Source organism: Macaca fascicularis, chromosome 3 (genome assembly GCF_037993035.2).
Source record: "Macaca fascicularis isolate 582-1 chromosome 3, T2T-MFA8v1.1".
Lineage (NCBI taxonomy): Eukaryota > Metazoa > Chordata > Mammalia > Primates > Cercopithecidae > Macaca > Macaca fascicularis.
Window position 1 is genome coordinate 191,978,543 of NC_088377.1, and position 18,140 is coordinate 191,996,682.

Sequence of the window (18,140 nt, forward strand, 5' to 3'; positions counted from 1 at the left end):
AAATTACAAAAACCAGAATGCCTCTTCTCCAAATGATTGCAACTCCTCTCCAGCAAGGGCACAAAACTGGACAAAGAATGAGTTTGACAAACTGACAGAAGTAGGCTTCAGAAGGTGGGTAATAACAAACTCCTCTGAGCTAAAGGAGATTGTTCTAACCCAATGCAAGGAAGGTAAGAACCTTGATAAAATGTTACAGGAACTGATAACTTGAACAACCAGTTTAAAGAAGAACATAAATGACCCAATGGAGCTAAAAAAAAACACAGCACGAGAACTTCCTGAAGCATATACAAGTATCAATAGCCAAACAGATCAAGCAGAAGAAAGGATATCAGAGATTGAAGATCAATTTAATGAAATAAAGTGTGCATACAAGATTAGAGAAAAAAGAATGAAAAGAAATGAACAAAGCCTCCAAGAAATGTGGGACTATACGAAAAGACCAAACCTACAATTGACTGGTGTTCTTGAAGGTAACAGGGAGAATGGAACCAAGTTGGAAAACACACTTCAGGATATTATCCAGGAGAACTCCCCCAATCTAGCAAGACAGGGCAACATGGGCAACATTCAAATTCAGGAAATACAGAAAACACCCATAAGATACTCCTCAAGAAGAGCAACCCCAAGATACGTAATTGTCAGATTCTCCAAGGTTGAAATGAAAGAAAAAATGTTAAGGGCAGCCAGAGAGAAAGGTCAGGTTACCTACAAAGGGAAGCCCATCAGACTAACAGTGGATCTCTCTGCAGAAACCTTACAAGCCAGAAGAGAGCAGGGGCCAATATTCAACATTCTTAAAGAAAAGAATTTTCAACCCAGAATTTCATATCCAGACAAACTAAGCTTCATATGCAAAGGAGAAATAAAATCTTTTACAGACAAACAAATGCTGAGGAATTTCGTCACCACCAAGACTGCCTTACAAGACCTCCTGAAGGATGTACTAAATATGGAAAGGAAAAAACAGTACCAGCCACTTCAAAAACACACCAAAATATAAAGACCAAAGATACTATTAAGAAACTGCATCAATTATTGTGCAAAATAAACAGCTAGCATCATGATGACAGGATGAAATTCACACATAACAATATTAACTTTAAATGTAGTTGGGATAAATGACCCCAATTAAAACACACAGACTGCCAAATTGGATAAAGAGTCAAGACCCATTTGTGTGCTGTATTCAGGAGACCCATCTCACATGGAAAGACACACATAGGCTCAAAACAAAAGGATGGAAAAATATTTACCAAATGAAAAGCAAAAAAAGCAGAGGTTGCAATCCTGGTCTCTGATACAACAGACTTTAAAAAAACAAAAATCAGAAAAGACAAAGAAGGTTCTTACATAATGGTAAAGGGGTCAATGCAACAAAAAGAGCTAACTATCCTAAATATATATGCACCCAATACAGGAGCACCCAGATTCATAAAGCAAGTTCTTAGATACGTACAAAAACACTTAGACTCTGACACAATAATAATGGGAGACTTTAACACCCCACTGTCAATATTACACAGATCAATCAGACAGAACATTAACAAGGATATTCAGGACTTGAACTGAGCTCTGGACCAAGCAGACCTAATAGATATCTACAGAACTCTTCACCTCAAATCAACATAATATACATTCTTATCAGCATCATATAGCACTTATTCTAAAATTGACCACATAATTGGACATAAAACACTCCTCAGCAAATGCAAAAGAACAGAAATCATAACAAGTAGTCTCTCAGACCACAGTGCAATCAAATTAGAACTCAAGATTAAGAAACTCACTCAAAACTGCACAAATACATAGAAACTGAACAACCTGCTCCTGAATGACTACTGGGTAAATAATGAAATTAAGGCAGAAATAATGAAGTTCTTTGAAACCAATGAGAACAATGACACAACGTACCAGAATCTCTGGGACACAACTAAACCAGTGTTAAGGGGGAAATTTATAGTACTAAATGCCCACATCAGAAAGCGGGAAAGATCTAGAATTCACACCCTAACATCACAGTGAACAGAACTAGAGAAGCAAAGCAAACAAATGTAAAAGCTAGCAGAAGACAAAAATAACTAAGATCAGAGCAGAACTGAAGGAGACAGAGACACAAAAAAACCCTTCAAAAAACATCAATGGATCCAGGAGCTAGTTTTTTTTAAAGATTAATAAAATACATAGACTGCTAGCCAAACTAATAAAGAAGAAGAGAGAAGACTCAAATAGACACATTAAAAAAATGATAAAGGGGCCGGGCACGGTGGCTCAAGCCTGTAATCCCAGCACTTTGGGAGGCCGAGACAGGCGGATCACGAGGTCAGGAGATCGAGACCGTCCTGGCTAACACGGTGAAACCCCGTCTCTACTAAAAAATACAAAAAACTAGTCGGGCGCAGTGGCAGGCGCCTGTAGTCCCAACTACTCGGGAGGCTGAGGCAGGAGAATGGCGGGAACCCGGGAGGCGGAGCTTGCAGTGAGCTGAGATCTGGCCACTGCACTCCAGCCTGGGCGGCTGAGCGAGACTCCGTCTCAAAAAAAAAAAAAAAAAAAAAGATAAAGGGGATATCACCACAGAAATACAAACTAACATCAGAGAACACTATAAATATCTCTACATAAATAAACTAGAAAATCTAGAAGAAATGAATAAATTCCTGGATGCATACACCCTCCCAAGACTAAACCAGGAAGAAGTCAAATCCCTGAATAGACCAATAACAAGTTCTGAAGTTGAGGCAGTAATTAATAGCCTACCAAAAAAATCAAAAAAAAGAAAAGCCCAGGACTAGATAGATTCACAGCCAAATTCTACCAGAGGCTCAAAGAGGAGCTGGTACCATTACTTCTCAAACTATTCCAAACAATAGAAAAAGAGGGAATCCTCCCTAACTCATTTTATGAGGCCAGCATCATCCTGATAGCAAAACCTGGCAGAGACACACACACAAAAAGAAAATTTAAGGCAAATATCCCTGATGAACATCGATGCAGAAATCCTCAATAAAATACTGGCAAACTGAATCCAGTAGCAAATCAAAAAGCTCATCCACCACAATCAAATTGGCTTCATCCCTGGGATGCAAGTCTGGTTCAACATATGCAAATCTATAGATGTAATCAATCACATAAACAGAACCAATGAAAAAAAAAACACATAATTATCTCAATAGACGCAGAAAAGGCCTTCAATATAATCCAACATGCCTTCGTGCTGAAAACACTCAATAAACTAGATATTGATGGAATGTATCTCAAAATAATAAGAGTTATTTATGACAAACCCATAGCCAATATCACACTGACTGTGCAAAGGCTGGAAGCACTCCCTTTGAAAACTGGCATAAGACAAGGATGCCCTCTCTCTCCACTCCTATTCAACATAGTACTGGAAGTCCTGGCCAGGGCAATCAGGCAAGAGAAAGAAATAAAGGGTATTCAAACAGGAAGTGAGGAAGTCAGATTGTCTCTGTTTGCAGATGACATGATTGTATATTTAGAAAACCCCATTATCTCAGCCCTAAAACTCCTTAAGCTCATAAGTAACTTGAGCAAAGTCTCAGGATACAAAATCAATATGCAGAAATCACAAGCATTCCTATACACCAATAATAGAGAGCCAAATCATGAGTGAACGCCCATTCACAATTGCTACAAAGAATATTAAATACCTAGGAACACAACTTACAAAGGATGTGAGCAATCTCTTCAAGGAGAACAACAAACCACTGGTCAAGGAAATAAGAGAGGATACAAACAAATGGAAAAACATTCCATGCTTATGGATAGGAAGAATCAATATCATGAAAATGGCCATACTGCACAAAGTAATTCATAGATTAAATGCTACTCCCATCAAGGTACCATTGACTTTCTTCACAGAACAAGAAAAAACTACTTTAAATTTCATATAGAACCAAAAAAGAGTCTGTATAGCCAAGACAATCCTAAGCAAAAAGATCAAGATCAAAGCTGGTGGCATCATGCCAACTGACTTCAAACTATACTCCAAGGTTATAGTAACCAAAACAGCAAGGTACTGGTACCAAAACAGATATATAGACCAATGGAACAAAACAGAGGCCTCAGAAATAGCACCATATATATACAACTATCTGATCTTCAACAAACCTGACCAAAACAAGCAAGGGGTAAAGGATTCCCTATTTAACAAGTGGTGCTGAGAAAACTGGCCAGCCATATGCAGAAAACTGAAACTGGACCCCTTCCTTATACCTTATACAAAAAATAACTCAAGATGGATTAAAGACTTAAATGTCAAACCTAAAATCATAAAAACCCTAGAAGAAAACCTAGGCAATACCATTCAGGACATAGGCATGGGTAAAGACTTCATGACTGAAACACCAAAAGCAATTGCAACAAAAGCCAAAATTGACAAATGGGATCTAATTAAACTAAAGGACTTCTGCACAGCAAAAGAAACTATTATCAGAGTGAACAGACAACCTACAGAATGGGAGAAAATTTTTGCAATCTATCCATCTGACAAAGTCTAATATCCAGAATCTATAAGGAACTTAAACAAATTTATAAGAACAAAAAAACCATCAAAAATTTTGTGAAGGATATGAACAGACACTTTTCAAAAGAAGATATTTACGTGACAAGCATATGAAAAAAAAAAAACTCATCATCACTGGTCATTAGAGAAATGCAAATCAAAACCACAATGAGATACCATCTCACACCAGTTAAAGTGCCGATCATTAAAAAGTCAGGAAACGACAGATGCTGGAGAGGATGTGGAGAAATAGGAATGCTTTTACACTGTTGGTGGGAGTGTAAAGTAGTTCAACTACCGTGGAAGACAGTGTGGTGATTTCTCAAGGATCTAGAACCAGAAATACCATTTGACCCAGCAATCCCATTACTGGATATATACCCATAGGATTACAAATTATTCTGCCATAAAGACACATGCACATATATGTTTATTGTGGCACTGTTCACAATAGCAAAGACTTGGAACTAACCCAAATGCCCATCAGTGATAGACTGGATAAAGAAAGTGTGGCCCATATACACCATGGAATACTATGCAGTCATGAAAAGGATGAGTTCACGTCCTGTGTAGGGACATGGATGAAGCTGGAAACCATCATTCTCAGCAAACTAACACAGGAACAGAAAACCAAACACCGCATGTTCTCACTCATAAGTGGGAGTTGAACAATGAGAACACATGGACACAGGGAGGGGAACTTCACACATGGGGGCCTGTCAAGGGGTGGGGAGGCAAGTGGAGGGAGAGCATCAGGACAAATACCTAATATATGTGGGACTTAAAACCTGGATGACAGGTTGATGGGTGCAGCAGACTACCATGGCACATGTATGCCTATGTAACAAACCTGCATGTTCTGTACATGTATCCCAGAACTTAAAGTATATTAAATAAAATTTTTAAGTATGCAGCTCCTTCCCACTCTCTCTTGCTCCTACTCCAGCCATGTGATGTGCATGCCTCCCCTCTGCCTTCTGCCATGATTGTAAGTTTCCTGAGGCCTCCCCAGAAGCCAAGCAGATGCCAGCATCATGCTTCCTGTACAGCCTGTGGAACCATGAGCTAATTAAACCTCTTTTCTTTATAAATTACCCAATCTCTGGTATTTCTTTAAAGCAGCGTCAGGATGGACTAATACATCTTCTTTACCGCATTTATAAGGATAGGGAAGAAAACAATGAACATGCAAAGACTGGAAAGAGATGAAGGAGTGTTAATACAGGGTAGAAAAGGAAGCAGGAGTTCTAGATATAATTCTGAGACTCAAGTGTAGTCAGGGTCTTGAGCTTCACCTGGGTTTCCACAACTGATAGTAAATATCAATGAGTAATAGGCAACAAAGCCCAGAGAAAGTGAGACATAATCAAGAGCTAACAGAAATGTAGAGGAAAATAAAGACAGAAACGGTTACTTTTCAATAGGAAGAAGGTCCCAGAAAGCACCAGTAGGAAAGTGGAAATGTGAGACAGGAAGGGATAGTAGCCAACGCAGGTTGCATTAATGAGCACATTACCACTGTATACGATGATAAGGATGTTCCCACTGTAAACAACTGGGTCTCAGTCCTGCTGCGGACTCAGCAATTTGTATGCAGTACATCACAGAGTTGTCTCACTTGGTGGACAGCTTGATAAGTAAGGAAGCTGTGGTGTTTATCCATAAGTCCTAACTGACATTTATTGAAATATGCTCCTAGGATATCAGCTCTGACAACTTCAGGCTGCTGCATGCACTACCTACACATACTTTTGTAGTCAGATAAACCCTCTGACAGGGAGTTACGAGTGGTTGAAGTAAGACATCATACACATGCATGGAAACAATAAATGGCAAGGAGCTGTCGAAGAGGTTCTGAAAGCATCTTTATGAAAGGTACACATCATGTATCAAAAACTTATTCAAAGCTGATCTACATGGCTTGGGCTAGGATGAGGCTAGTGAGAAGCCCTAGGCACCTCACTCTTAAGAAAACACTCACTCCCAGGGTCACCCACCTACAGGATCTGCACTTGGGTGACCTGAGAGTGAGTGCCTCCTTAAGCTGTGTGCCCTAGATGCCCCACCTGCCTCACAATAGCCCCAGCCCTGCTGGTCTAGTGGCAGAATGACAGGCTCCCTGTTTCAGCAATGATGAATGGAAACAGTGGACATGTCAGACATCCAGGAGACGCTGTGCCCCCAAAAAGATGGGAAACAGTAAAAGTTGGGTCTCTCCCCTACCAGAAAAAAGTGGACTGGCATGAAAAAGGTTAAAAAGCAGATCCTATCCAGTAGGGTAAGACTTGAGTTATTGTCTTCCCCATATAGTGAACTCCAGAAAGCCAACTCCAGAAAGTTTGAGTTAGGTGAGGTCCTATAGCTGGCTAATGACCTAACCAGATATGCAGCCTGTTCTTCTGTAACCTTCTCACCACCCAATGATTCGCTTTTTTGCTGACCTCATGATGCTCTTGAGAGAATATAGAATAACTAGAACTGGTGATACCAACATAGATGACTAGACTAAGCCTCCCAATAAGGCTAATTTGAAGATAGTGCAAAGGTGTTCATCCTCAACATACTAGTTCACCCTCAAGTCCTTCAGTAGCTGGGAAAGCCCTCCTCTCTCAGAGAATGATAAGACCTTGCCTCCAGGTTTTTCTGGCAGACTGGATCTGGGGCTGGCACTGACCACATGGATGTCTAATTAATGGACAGATGATGAGAACAGCTATCATGTTATTTGTCCTGGGGCAGGAGACTTTCTGGGCCTATTTTATATGGGGAAACGTCCCTAAAGGGCAAAAGGCAACTGAAGGTTAGCTTAGTAATCAATTTTAGAAGTACAGTCAGGCCTCAGGGACTAAACATTCCTCCCTTCTTAGGGCATGGCAAGATATTTGATATCATGAGGTCCTGCTGGAGACATATAACCTCAGTCACAGCAGAAAGTAGAGTCGGTAGGAGAAGTATTGCCAATTCACAGCTCAATGGGAAATGTTTCTGTCTCTTTAAATCGTAACCATGGGGCCCACCCTGAGCTTCCTGATTTCTGAAGTCTGAGTGATTTCCTCTGTGTGCCGAGAGGAAAGAGCCTTCTGCACTCACAGCTGAAGGGAAAGCAGCAGGTTGGGGCTTCTTGTGGCCAACTTCAGAGCCTGTCACCAGGAAAGGTGAGCCAGAGCCTGGGAGTGGCGGGGGCTGGGGGTGCTCTGAGAACCAGAAAGAACGTGATTCCTAGAGTGTTTACTGCCTGAGCACTTGCATTCTACAAGGCATCATGCAGGTGAGCAATTTCTGGAACAATCAAAGACATGCTTCCAGGTTTTTAAGTAGGCAAAGTTCAGAGGAAATTTTAGGATCATCTTCTCCAGCTCTGGAGCACACACGTTCTTGGTAGGGAGTGAAACCTGTCTCCTCCCACTTCCCTTAATAAAGTAAGAGAAGAGTGTGCTGGAACCACCTCCAGGAATAAAATAGTTTGAAAGGCATTAAACATTCCTCAAGCTCCCTATTGAGCAAAGGCAAAAGATACTTCTGTGGCCCTGTAAGCCATCTAACCTCGGAGTGAGTCACAACGTGACAAGCCCGGGTACATTTGAACTCTCCTCCTCACTGTCCACAGAAGGGGCCCCTGAGGAGACATCTGAGATTAATATCTTGGTCTTCATCCCCTTTCCCTGCATGGTCCCTTTAACATCTGCTCCCTTAATTCAAGCTTCTCCTGCTCCAGCCACGGGGACACCTTAAATTCCCACCTGTACAATAAAGGGGGTTGCAAAAATGACTGATGTCCAAGTTCTGAGCTGTGGACATCAGAAACATTTAATTCATGAATCAGAATCTCTGAGGATGGATCCAAGAGCTGTACATTTTTAAAGAACATTCACGTAATTCTGAGAAACAGCACATTTGAGTGGCAAAGAACTCAATAAACTTTGAGGTCTCTTAAAGTATTAGGAATATAGGATCCTACAAGTGTTCCTCAATGATTACGGGCCATTTGTCACCTTAGAGTTCAGCTGGGTCTTACTTTCCTCTAAAAAAAATCTATTTAAAATCATTTCAACCCCTGTTCCAAACTATGGAAAATTCCAGTGGACTATCCAGAGTTCTGTGGACTCCCTGCAGCACACATTCTCATTTTCTTGGTTGACAAGGACATTTTGCTTCATCTAAATTATTTTCTCCGAATCTTGCAGCTGTTTCTTCATTTCTGCTCTGATATCATTGATGATCGTCTGTTCATTCCTACACGCAAAATAATTAATCACATAAGGCCCATGCAGTGAATCTTATTGAAGGTTTTGGGGAGGGCCAGGAGAGTTCCTGCAGAAACAGAAACAGTTCTAGATTTAATAGAGGATGAGGCAAACCTGTTCTCCAAGTCCTTCGATCAAAGACAAGTTACTTAGCCAGCTTCTCTCTCTGCCCTTCCTTCATGTGTGGTGCCAATGGGAGAGAACACAGGTACCTGAGTGACCAGGGTGCAAGACACAAAGAGTTTGACATGGATGGTGAGGTACAGACAGATGGTCGGGGAGGATCAATAGTCCTAGGAGGGGAAGCAGAGTGGGTTGGCAAGGCCCTGAAATCTGCTGATCGTGAAGTAGCTGACCGAGTGGGGGATTGTCTGGGAATGAGGCTGGAGACGTAGACGCAGGGAGAAGTGCATTTGTGTTCAGGAGCTTGTGTGATTAGGCAAACTGGATCAGAGAGTGTTTAGCTGTATTACATAATGTTAGATTTCAGCATAATCAGCTTTGGAGGGGAAGACAACTTCAGGAGTTGAAGGGGAGTGTTCAAGTCTCTCCAGCACAGACATCATATTTAGACATCTCTAGACAAACAAAACTATTTGATTTTAAGAAAACAGAGAGTCAGGGGCCCTCCAGATCTACTTGGGAGATCTGTTCAATTTCCAAAAGAAAAATCCCAATTTTCTTCTTTTTTCCCAGGCCAGCCACTTGAAGGTGGGTGCCTGAGTCCTGGGCACATTTTCTGGTTCTGAGGGTTTACCTAATCTTCCCCCAGCTGCTGAATCCCCTGATATCTCTAGCTTATGTCAGTGATATAGAACCACCCGGGGAAAAAGTAATACCTCAAGCCCATTGGCATTGAGTAAATATTATACCCTACCCTCTGCTTTTTGCTTTTGGAGTTCCTGAAAAGACAAATCCAGCCCCACCCAATGTTCTCACAGCATCATACCAACTCAAGGGCAGGGTGTTGGCCCTTCCAAGGCCATTCTCTCAAGTACTTAAAGAAGGATTAGTACAATGTATTATATTTGACGAAATTTACCTGTCTTCTCTCTAGCCACCTGCCCTTCTGCCAAGACATACACCTAGATTTTTAGATCCTTGCAGGCAAAAACCATGTCTTTCCACTGTGCTGTCACCAGCTCTTCGGACTTTGCCTGACACACTGTAGATGGTTATGCCCATTTGAGGAATAAATAAATGAATTCACAAATTGTGTTTGGTACCCTTCCAGGTAAGCATGGGAGGAAGGAAGATGGCGAGAGATGAAGAAAATATCTATGGTAAGACCATATCTCTACACCTCATACTTGCCCCCCAAGGCTTCAGCTTAGGATAATGAGAATGGGGCTTCCTCAAGACTGAACAGAGATAAGTTCCAGAGATGTCTCAACCCTGGGATGACAGCACTAGCCCTGAGATTTGCATTTTAGCTGGATCTCTGCTGTGAAAAGTTAAGTTCTTTGACTAGCCGGCTCCCTTGGTTCCACGGTATAAAATAAGGATAATAAGCCTACTCTGATCACCACAGAAGAAGTGCAGAGGGGATCAAATCATGCACTACAGTGAACATAAGATTTGCGAGGTAGAATGCTTACAGAACAAGGATAGAGGGTTAAAACAGATATTCTTTTTAGGCAGCCAGTTTAAGAGAGAAAGAAGAGAGGAAGGAGAGAAAGAGGAAGAGAAGGAGGGAAGAAGGAAAGAGGGCTTATCTCACCCCCTCAACAGGCCTCTGAGAAACAGGCCTCTATTATCATTCCCATTTTTGCCGAAGAGGCTTAATGCTTAGATTATGCAACTTCCCCAAGGTTACACAACTAGCACATGGTGGGGCTGTGATTCAAAGCAGGGTAGCTGGAACTCCACACAGCTCTTCCCTACCGGGCAGTACTGCCCCCACGGCCTTTCTCTGGGGATGGTCTCTGGGAGAATATTTCAGAGTGCATCGAAATTTTCAAATACTAAATAAATATGTCTGCATGTGTGTGGCTGACCAGAAATGTCAGAACTATTGGGCTGGATTGATAAAGGAACATTTCTATGATAATCAGCTGTAGTTGGAGCATCTACAGGTGCAGGCAGACAACCCAAATACAAAAGGAAAAGGTGGAAATGAACGCCTACGGGCTCAAATCTCTATTCTTAACCACTTCTGCTAAAGGCAAGAAGATTCCAGTTCCCAAGGGAAAGTTAGTTAAACTTAAGTAAGATTATAACACTTGGTCTCACAGGTTTAGAAGAGACCACTTGGTCCCGGCAGGATCCCACGCTGAGGCTCCTCCTTGTTGGGAGAACAGGGGCCGGAAAGAGCGCCACTGGGAACAGCATCTTGGGCCAGAGACGGTTCCTCTCCAGGCTGGGGGCCACGTCTGTGACCAGGGCCTGCACCACGGCCAGCCGCAGGTGGAACAAGTACCACGTGGAAGTCGTGGACACTCCGGACATTTTCAGCTCCGAAGTGTCTAAGACAGACACCGGTTGTGACGAGAGAGGTCGCTGCTACCTGCTCTCGGCCCCCGGGCCCCACGCGCTGCTCCTGGTGACCCAGCTGGGCCGGTTCACCGCCCAGGACCAGCAAGCAGTGAGGCAGGTGAGGGACATGTTCGGGGAGGACGTCTTGAAATGGACTGTCATCGTCTTCACCAGGAAGGAGGACCTGGCTGGGGGCTCCCTGCAAGATTACGTGTGCAGCACAGAGAACCGGGCCTTGCGCGAGCTGGTGGCCGAGTGCGGGGGCCGTGTCTGTGCCTTTGACAACCGGGCCACCGGCCGGGAGCAGGAAGCCCAGGCGGAGCAGCTGCTGGGGCTGGTGGAGGGCCTGGTGCGGGAGCACAAGGGCGCCCACTACTCCAACGAGTTGTACGAGCTGGCGCATCTCCTGCGCTGGGCAGGCCGGGAGGAGCGGCTTCGGAGGGTGGCGGAGGGCGTGGCCGCCCGCATGCGGAGGAGGCCATGGGGCGCCTGGCTGCGGGCCGGACTGTGGGCGTGGCCGAAGCCGCCCTGGAGCTGGAGGCTGGGCCTGGCCCTGCTGCTGGGGGGCGCACTCCTGTTCTGCGTGCTGCTCCACAGGCGCTGGTCGGCGGCCTTTGGGGAGGTCGGGCCTGACTGACACTGCAGGTCCTAAAACTGAAGGCAACTTGGTCAAGAGAGGCTGAATTCTTGGAGCTGAAAGGACAACTTTATTCCAACGGAAGGAATCCTGTAGTTTCAGGCACAGTTTTAATGACACAGAAAACTTTGAATGCTGCATCATCTTTGCAACTTTGCCAAGGCTCAGAATCCACTTTTTAAGTTTTTGACTCATTTTAAATGATGTGTATGCAGAGTTTTCAATTTGTCTAACATAACTTCCTTTGGTAGTTTTGGTAGTCTAATGTCAAGTAGCTTCTGGTGGGGACAAATGCGTGGCACAGGGGAAACAAGTGCCTTTATTTTTGAACTTTTTAAAAAATTTAGACTGCCCCACCTTGATAAATTTCTAGTTCATATACATGAGTAGATATGTTCTTTTGTGATTCTTGTAGACTGTTAGCATCAATAAAAGAAATGTGGGCATTATACATGTTAATGTTACTTCTGCGACATCAGTTTATTAGTACAATGATTTACTACCAAAAAGATGAATGTAACTGTACTGTTACAAAGCAGAAAATAAGTTTCCACTTTTCTAGAACATATTATGGTTCGTGGCATTCCAAAATGAAGTAGGGGCCGGGTAAGGTGGCTCACGCCTGTAATCCCAACACTTTGGGAGGCCTAGGCAGGCGGATCACCTGAGGTCAGGAGTTTGAGACCAGCCTGACCAACATGGCGAAACCCCATCTCTACTAAAAATACAAAAATTAGCCAGACGTGGTAGCACTCGCCTGTAATCCCAGCCACTCAGGAGGCTGAGACGGGAGAATCTCTTGATGCAGTGAGCCGAGATCGTGCCACTGCACTCCAGCTTGGATGACAGAGCAAGAATCTGTTTCAAAAAAGAAAGAAAGATGGCCGGGCGCGGTGGCTCAAGCCTGTAATCCCAGCACTTTGGGAGGCCGAGACGGGCGGATCACGAGGTCAGGAGATGGAGACTGTCCTGGCTAACACGGTGAAACCCCGTCTCTACTAAAAAATACAAAAAACTAGCCCGGCGAGGTGGCGGGCACCTGTAACACCAGCTACTCGGGAGGCTGAGGCAGGAAAATGGCGTAAACCCGGGAGGCGGAGCTTGCAGTGAGCTGAGATCCGGCCACTGCACTTCAGCCCGGGTGACAGAGCGAGACTCCGTCTCAAAAAAAAAAAAAGAAAGAAAGAAAGAAAGAAAGAAAAAAAGTAGGATACTGGGAAAATAACGTAAAATATCTCCTATATGGTTATTCATATTTTTGTCACACACACACACACACACACACACACACACACACACAGTCTGTATCTCCAGCTCCACTCTGGTTATGGAGAAGAGGCAGAGCGCCAGATGCATAGGCTGAGACTGCAGACACCTGACCACCCTATTACTGTGAGGCAAAAGCATCCGGTATTTTTCGGGATGGGCCTGTCCAGGAAGGTTCTTGAATGCCAGATGATTAGAAAATGTGACACTGACTGGTTGTGCGAATCAAACAATAGGATTTCCTTATTTCTACTTCTGAGCATAATGAGAACCCTTTAAGGGAACTCATTGTCTTTAAATCAGCCAACCTCTAGTGAGATCATGGAGACACAGGAAGCAGGTATTCACATTAGCCCCAATCAAGGGGAAGAGGAGGAGGAAGGGAGTGTGCGCAGGCGCCCTAGGGTCTTCCCCAGCACACGTTGGGAAGGAGTGGTCTGCAAGCATGCGCACAAATGCCAGGTCTAGCTAAGGACTGCAGGAGGTTCCAGGTGGGCTGCAGGCTTCGGGCAGGCTATGGTCAGGGGTCCTGAGGGCCTTGGTGACGTTGCAGGGAGTTGGACTTTTTGAAGCATGGCTCAAGTAAAACCCATGTTTAATTCCTGCCTTTCGCTTCCTCAGCAGCCATACTGGGCCTTTGCAGGGTCCTCGAGCCAGGGAGGGATTCCTTTGATGATCGGAGGGGGCAGCAGAGAGGGCACAGTGTGGTCGTCCATGGCCACTTGCGCACGAGCCAGTGCTGCTGGTGGTGGTAGAGAACAACTTTTATCAAAGTGGTAAAGAACAACAGCAGCAACAAACGTATTGCTCTTTGTGGAGCAGGGCTGCCCCATAGGCAGTGTGCCCAGAGTAGCAGCTCGGAAGCAGTTCTGCAATCATATTTATACCCACTTTCAATGATATGCAAATTAAGGGGTGGATTATGCCAAAATTTCTTTTAAAAAAAGTGATAACTTCCAGGTCATGAGATTGTTGCCATGGAAAGGAGCCATAACTTCCAGGTGTTGCCTTAGCAATGGTAACCTGACATGGCACTGGTGAGTGTGTTTTATGGAGAGACTCCATAAAACCTCTTCCCTTTCAGCTCGTCTTCAGTGTGGTCTGGAGCCCAATCCCCACCTCCGGAGTCGAGTCCTGCCTCCTCTCAGTAATAAAAAGTAGTAGTATATGGTTAATTGTCAAATACATTTGCAAAGTGTAATCAAAGATACATTACCAATCTGAATCTCAAAATGTGCTATCATCTTTGAATTTGAATAATATGTTATTAAAGAAGTTACGGTTTTCCTTTACATTCAATAACATTTCTTTAGTGGTTTTCTTTTTCAGATACTTTGATTATGATCTTTTTTTTTTTTTTCCATCTTTGTATCCCCGTTATACAACCCAGTGCCTGGCATATAAAATGGGATCAACAAATGTTTGGAAAATGAATTGTAAAGTTGACTTTCCTGTACCTTTTCAATATTAGGTTTCCAACTACCATACTTTTGACCATTTTCTAAATTTTCTACCCTAGATAACAGAAAATTATTTCATGCAAGCATGCCATTGTATTAATGATACTCTCCTGCCCTAAGGAAATTTACTTCCCTTCAAGCACAGGGTCCCCCAAATTACTGTATTTCCACCCCCTTTCAGTTATTTTATCCTTTTCTCCTACTACAGAACAGTTGGCATTCACCATTCCCTTCAGTAAAGTCTTTTTTTAGTCTGTGGCTTAAAGGATGCTTTTTCCCCCGTAGCTCAAGGTTAGGCCTTGTAACCTCAGTTATGTAATTTGAGTGATTTGATAGCACAAATCAATTTTATATTTAAATTACAGCATAAAACAGCACTGCCTCCTGTAGAAAAACTTGCTTGCTAATTTTAACCAGACATAGGGTAAAAATACTGTCCAATACCTCAAAAATTATATGAATATATATCCATTTCAATTGTGTCCCCCTTCCTCTCCTCTCCTTTTATCTCTTCAAGGATAAAAATGTATGGATCGTGTGCTGATGATGTTTCTGTTCATATTTCTATGCCCTGGTACCTGGATCAGCTTTTGTTCTACAAAAAAAGACTTGTATCTTGCTTATTTCTGAAAGCTAGTGTTGGCCATGATTAACTTTTAGAGCAAAATATTTCAGGCAATGAGTACATTCTTACATATTCTTACACAATGAATATTCAGTTCCAGCACGCACAGTAGCCCTAACAGATACCAGTGCTCCTTCCAGAGATTCACCTATGGATTCAGTACCCCAGAAGAGAATTCCTGTAAATTCTTGGGGAAGCTATAGCTAGACTATGGCTCAACACTCATTTTTCCCCCATGATTCTTAATCTAACAGTGGCACTGTTGGCCTATTCTTTGGCAACTAGATTTGGTTCTTGCTTATTCTACCAATAAAATATTTTATGGAGATGCATCTAAATTTGTCCCCTCCTCTTTAATTCTTTAAGCAGTTATCACTCCATATACTGGATGTTTTGTTATAATTATTGGTTTGAGTCTTATTTTTATACTTTCAATCACATTCTTTGCCTAATTCTTTTCATATTTTTATATTTTCTTTCCCTCCTCATAATTCTCTTTACATACCATTAAGTTTAGGCACTTGGACATTTTTTAAATTTCAAAATGGTATTATATTGTGCATATCCTCCTGATTTCATACATCTGAAGATGCCTAGACTATCTTTTCTACTACAGCTAGCAGGATGTATCATGGTGAACACTGAAGAGAACTGCATACCACTGCTCAAAAATTAAACACACACGCTTGCATGCATGCAAACACACACACACACACACACACACGTACACACACACCCCAAGGATAGACATCTCAATCTCAAGAAACAAAAATGAAAGAAAGACTTTCTGACTTCCAGTTCTGCAGAAGGATCAACTCCAAGTTTTAAGCCTGAATTCCCAGAATTTGTCTCCGGTAGGCAAAGAAGACCTTCTTCCTAGAAACAAGAATTCTTTCCTGGGAAGAACAATTCTTTCTTGTGTTAAAGGAGATAACTAATATTCTCTGTAGGTCCCTCTGTAACAGCTTGCACATGAAGACCTAGATTAGGATTGTCTCTGATGCTCAAAGAATTAGGGTTACTCAGAATCAATAAGATCAGTGGAGGCCAGACGCGGTGGCTCATGCCTGTAATCCCAGCATTTTGGGAGGTCGAGGCAGGTGGATCATGAGGTCAGGAGATCGAGACCATCCTGGCCAACATGGTGAAACCCCATCTCTACTAAAAATTCCAAAAAAAATGAGCCAGGTGTGGTGGCACACACCTATAGTCCCAGCTACTCAGGAGGCTGAGGCAGGAGAATCGCTTGAGCCCGGGAGGCGAAAGTTGCAGTAAGCCGAGATCACACCACTGCACTCCAGCCTGGGTGACAGAAGGAGACTCCATCTCAAAAAAAAAATCAGTGGAACATACATCTTATGGTAATGGTGGGTAGATAATTAGGACAGTACTCCCATAGAGAATAATGTTAAAACTCTGGATAAAATAAACTAAATAGTAAGCTTCAAAGACATAACAAGAGAGTGAGGAATTTCTAGAACAAATCTAAGAAAAATGAAAACCCAGAAACCTAAGTCTGGTGAGGAGCCACTTATATTTTCAGATCAAGTAGAAACAGCTTAAAGATGGAGCCACAATTTGGGATTTGGCAATTTTATAGGATAATCAGGATAAAAGTAAAACCCACAATCCATCCAAAGTGAAGAATGTCATCCTCGCCTTACTTTAAGAAAGGATCCCGCCTGTAATTCCAGCACTTTGGGAGGCAGGTGGATCACCTGAAGTCAGGAGTTTGAGACCAGGATGTCCAACTTGGTGAGACCATGTCTCTACTAAAAATACAAAAAATTAGCCAGGCGTGGTGATGCGTGTCTGTAATCCCGGCTACTCAGGAGGCTGTGGCAGGAGAGTTGCTTGAACATGGGTGGCGGAGGTTGCAGTGAGCCGAGATCATGACACTGCACTTCAGCCTGGGTGACAGAGTGAGACTCCATCTCAAAAAGAGAAAAAAGAAAAAAAAGGATCCCAAAGTGATAAATTCTCAGATGTAAATCATCCTTCCCCTGTAGACTTGCAGTGTGAGTGTCCTTAGACTTGATTAAAGTGGTCTTTCTCCAATAGTGTCTGAAGATTTGGCATTAAAAAGAAATTCTACCTGGAGGATGATACTAATATTTTGGGCCTTACATTTTCCCTTGAACACTTCTTTTTAAATGTAATGTGTAGCACTTGGAGAAAACCAAACACCAAAAGAAACATGATGCAATGAGAAAACCAAACAAAAAGTAACAGAAACAAATAAGCAAAAACTTGAGATACTATAATGATCAGATATGGGTATAAAATAAGTACACTTACAATATCTAAGACAGTTTTTAAGCAATCTTGAAAATGTCTTCTGAAAATAGGAAAATATAAAACTGACATGATACATTTGCAAACATACCAAATAAAACTATTAGAATCGACAAATGGAATATGGCAGCCATAAAACATGCCACCTACATCACCAGCTCTGGCGAGTATGATTGGTAAATGGCCCTGCTGCTGCCCCTCTGGACCCACCACCATGTTTGTGCCAAAGGCATGCCACCTGCAGACTGCTCCCAGCCAGTGAGCTAGCACATTGAAATGGTGAGGGTACTCAGGCTCCTCCTGGAAAGAAATGAGCTTCCTCTAACTGGCGGCTTGGCTCAAAGACTCCCCCTTGGCTGCTGAATCTTTCCTGGAACCGCACTGCTCACGACTCTTCCTAACCAAACCTTCTTTCTTCCCACTCTCCCTTCACAGGTGTCAAATCATTATGGTCTGAAGGCTATCCTTCCCTCTACCTACTTCTGCCTCCATTAATTTTTTTGTACATCTAATCCAGTTTTGGTGCTTCCTCCTTCACAAACCTGAACTTATATACAACTGAAATTAACAACTCAGTGGACAGATTTAACAGATGAGACAGTGCTGA

The 18,140-nt window shown here is 42.9% G+C and overlaps 1 protein-coding gene across 2 annotated transcripts; it reads left to right on the forward strand.

The window, feature by feature from the left end:
- Window positions 1–7,606: 7,606 nt before the first annotated feature.
- On the forward strand, window positions 7,607–12,336 carry GIMAP1 (GTPase, IMAP family member 1). Of its 2 annotated transcripts, none has more exons than XM_005551149.5 (3): window positions 7,607–7,799; window positions 10,010–10,058; window positions 11,010–12,336. In XM_005551149.5, the coding sequence occupies exons 1-3, from the start codon at window positions 7,794–7,796 to the stop codon at window positions 11,885–11,887; spliced, it is 933 nt and encodes a 310-aa protein (XP_005551206.3). In that variant the 5' UTR covers window positions 7,607–7,793; the 3' UTR covers window positions 11,888–12,336. The 2 variants fall into 2 exon arrangements, with proteins under 2 accessions (XP_005551206.3, XP_005551207.3); XM_005551150.5 differs by having other exon boundaries at window positions 7,607–7,686.
- The last annotated feature ends 5,804 nt before the right edge of the window (window positions 12,337–18,140 follow it).

Excerpts from the sequence above, each read along its gene's own strand:
- GIMAP1 (XM_005551149.5), top strand. Across the intron at positions 10,059-11,009 it reads AGATGAAGAAAATATCTATG|GTTTAGAAGAGACCACTTGG; the intron begins GTAAGACCATAT and ends TTGGTCTCACAG.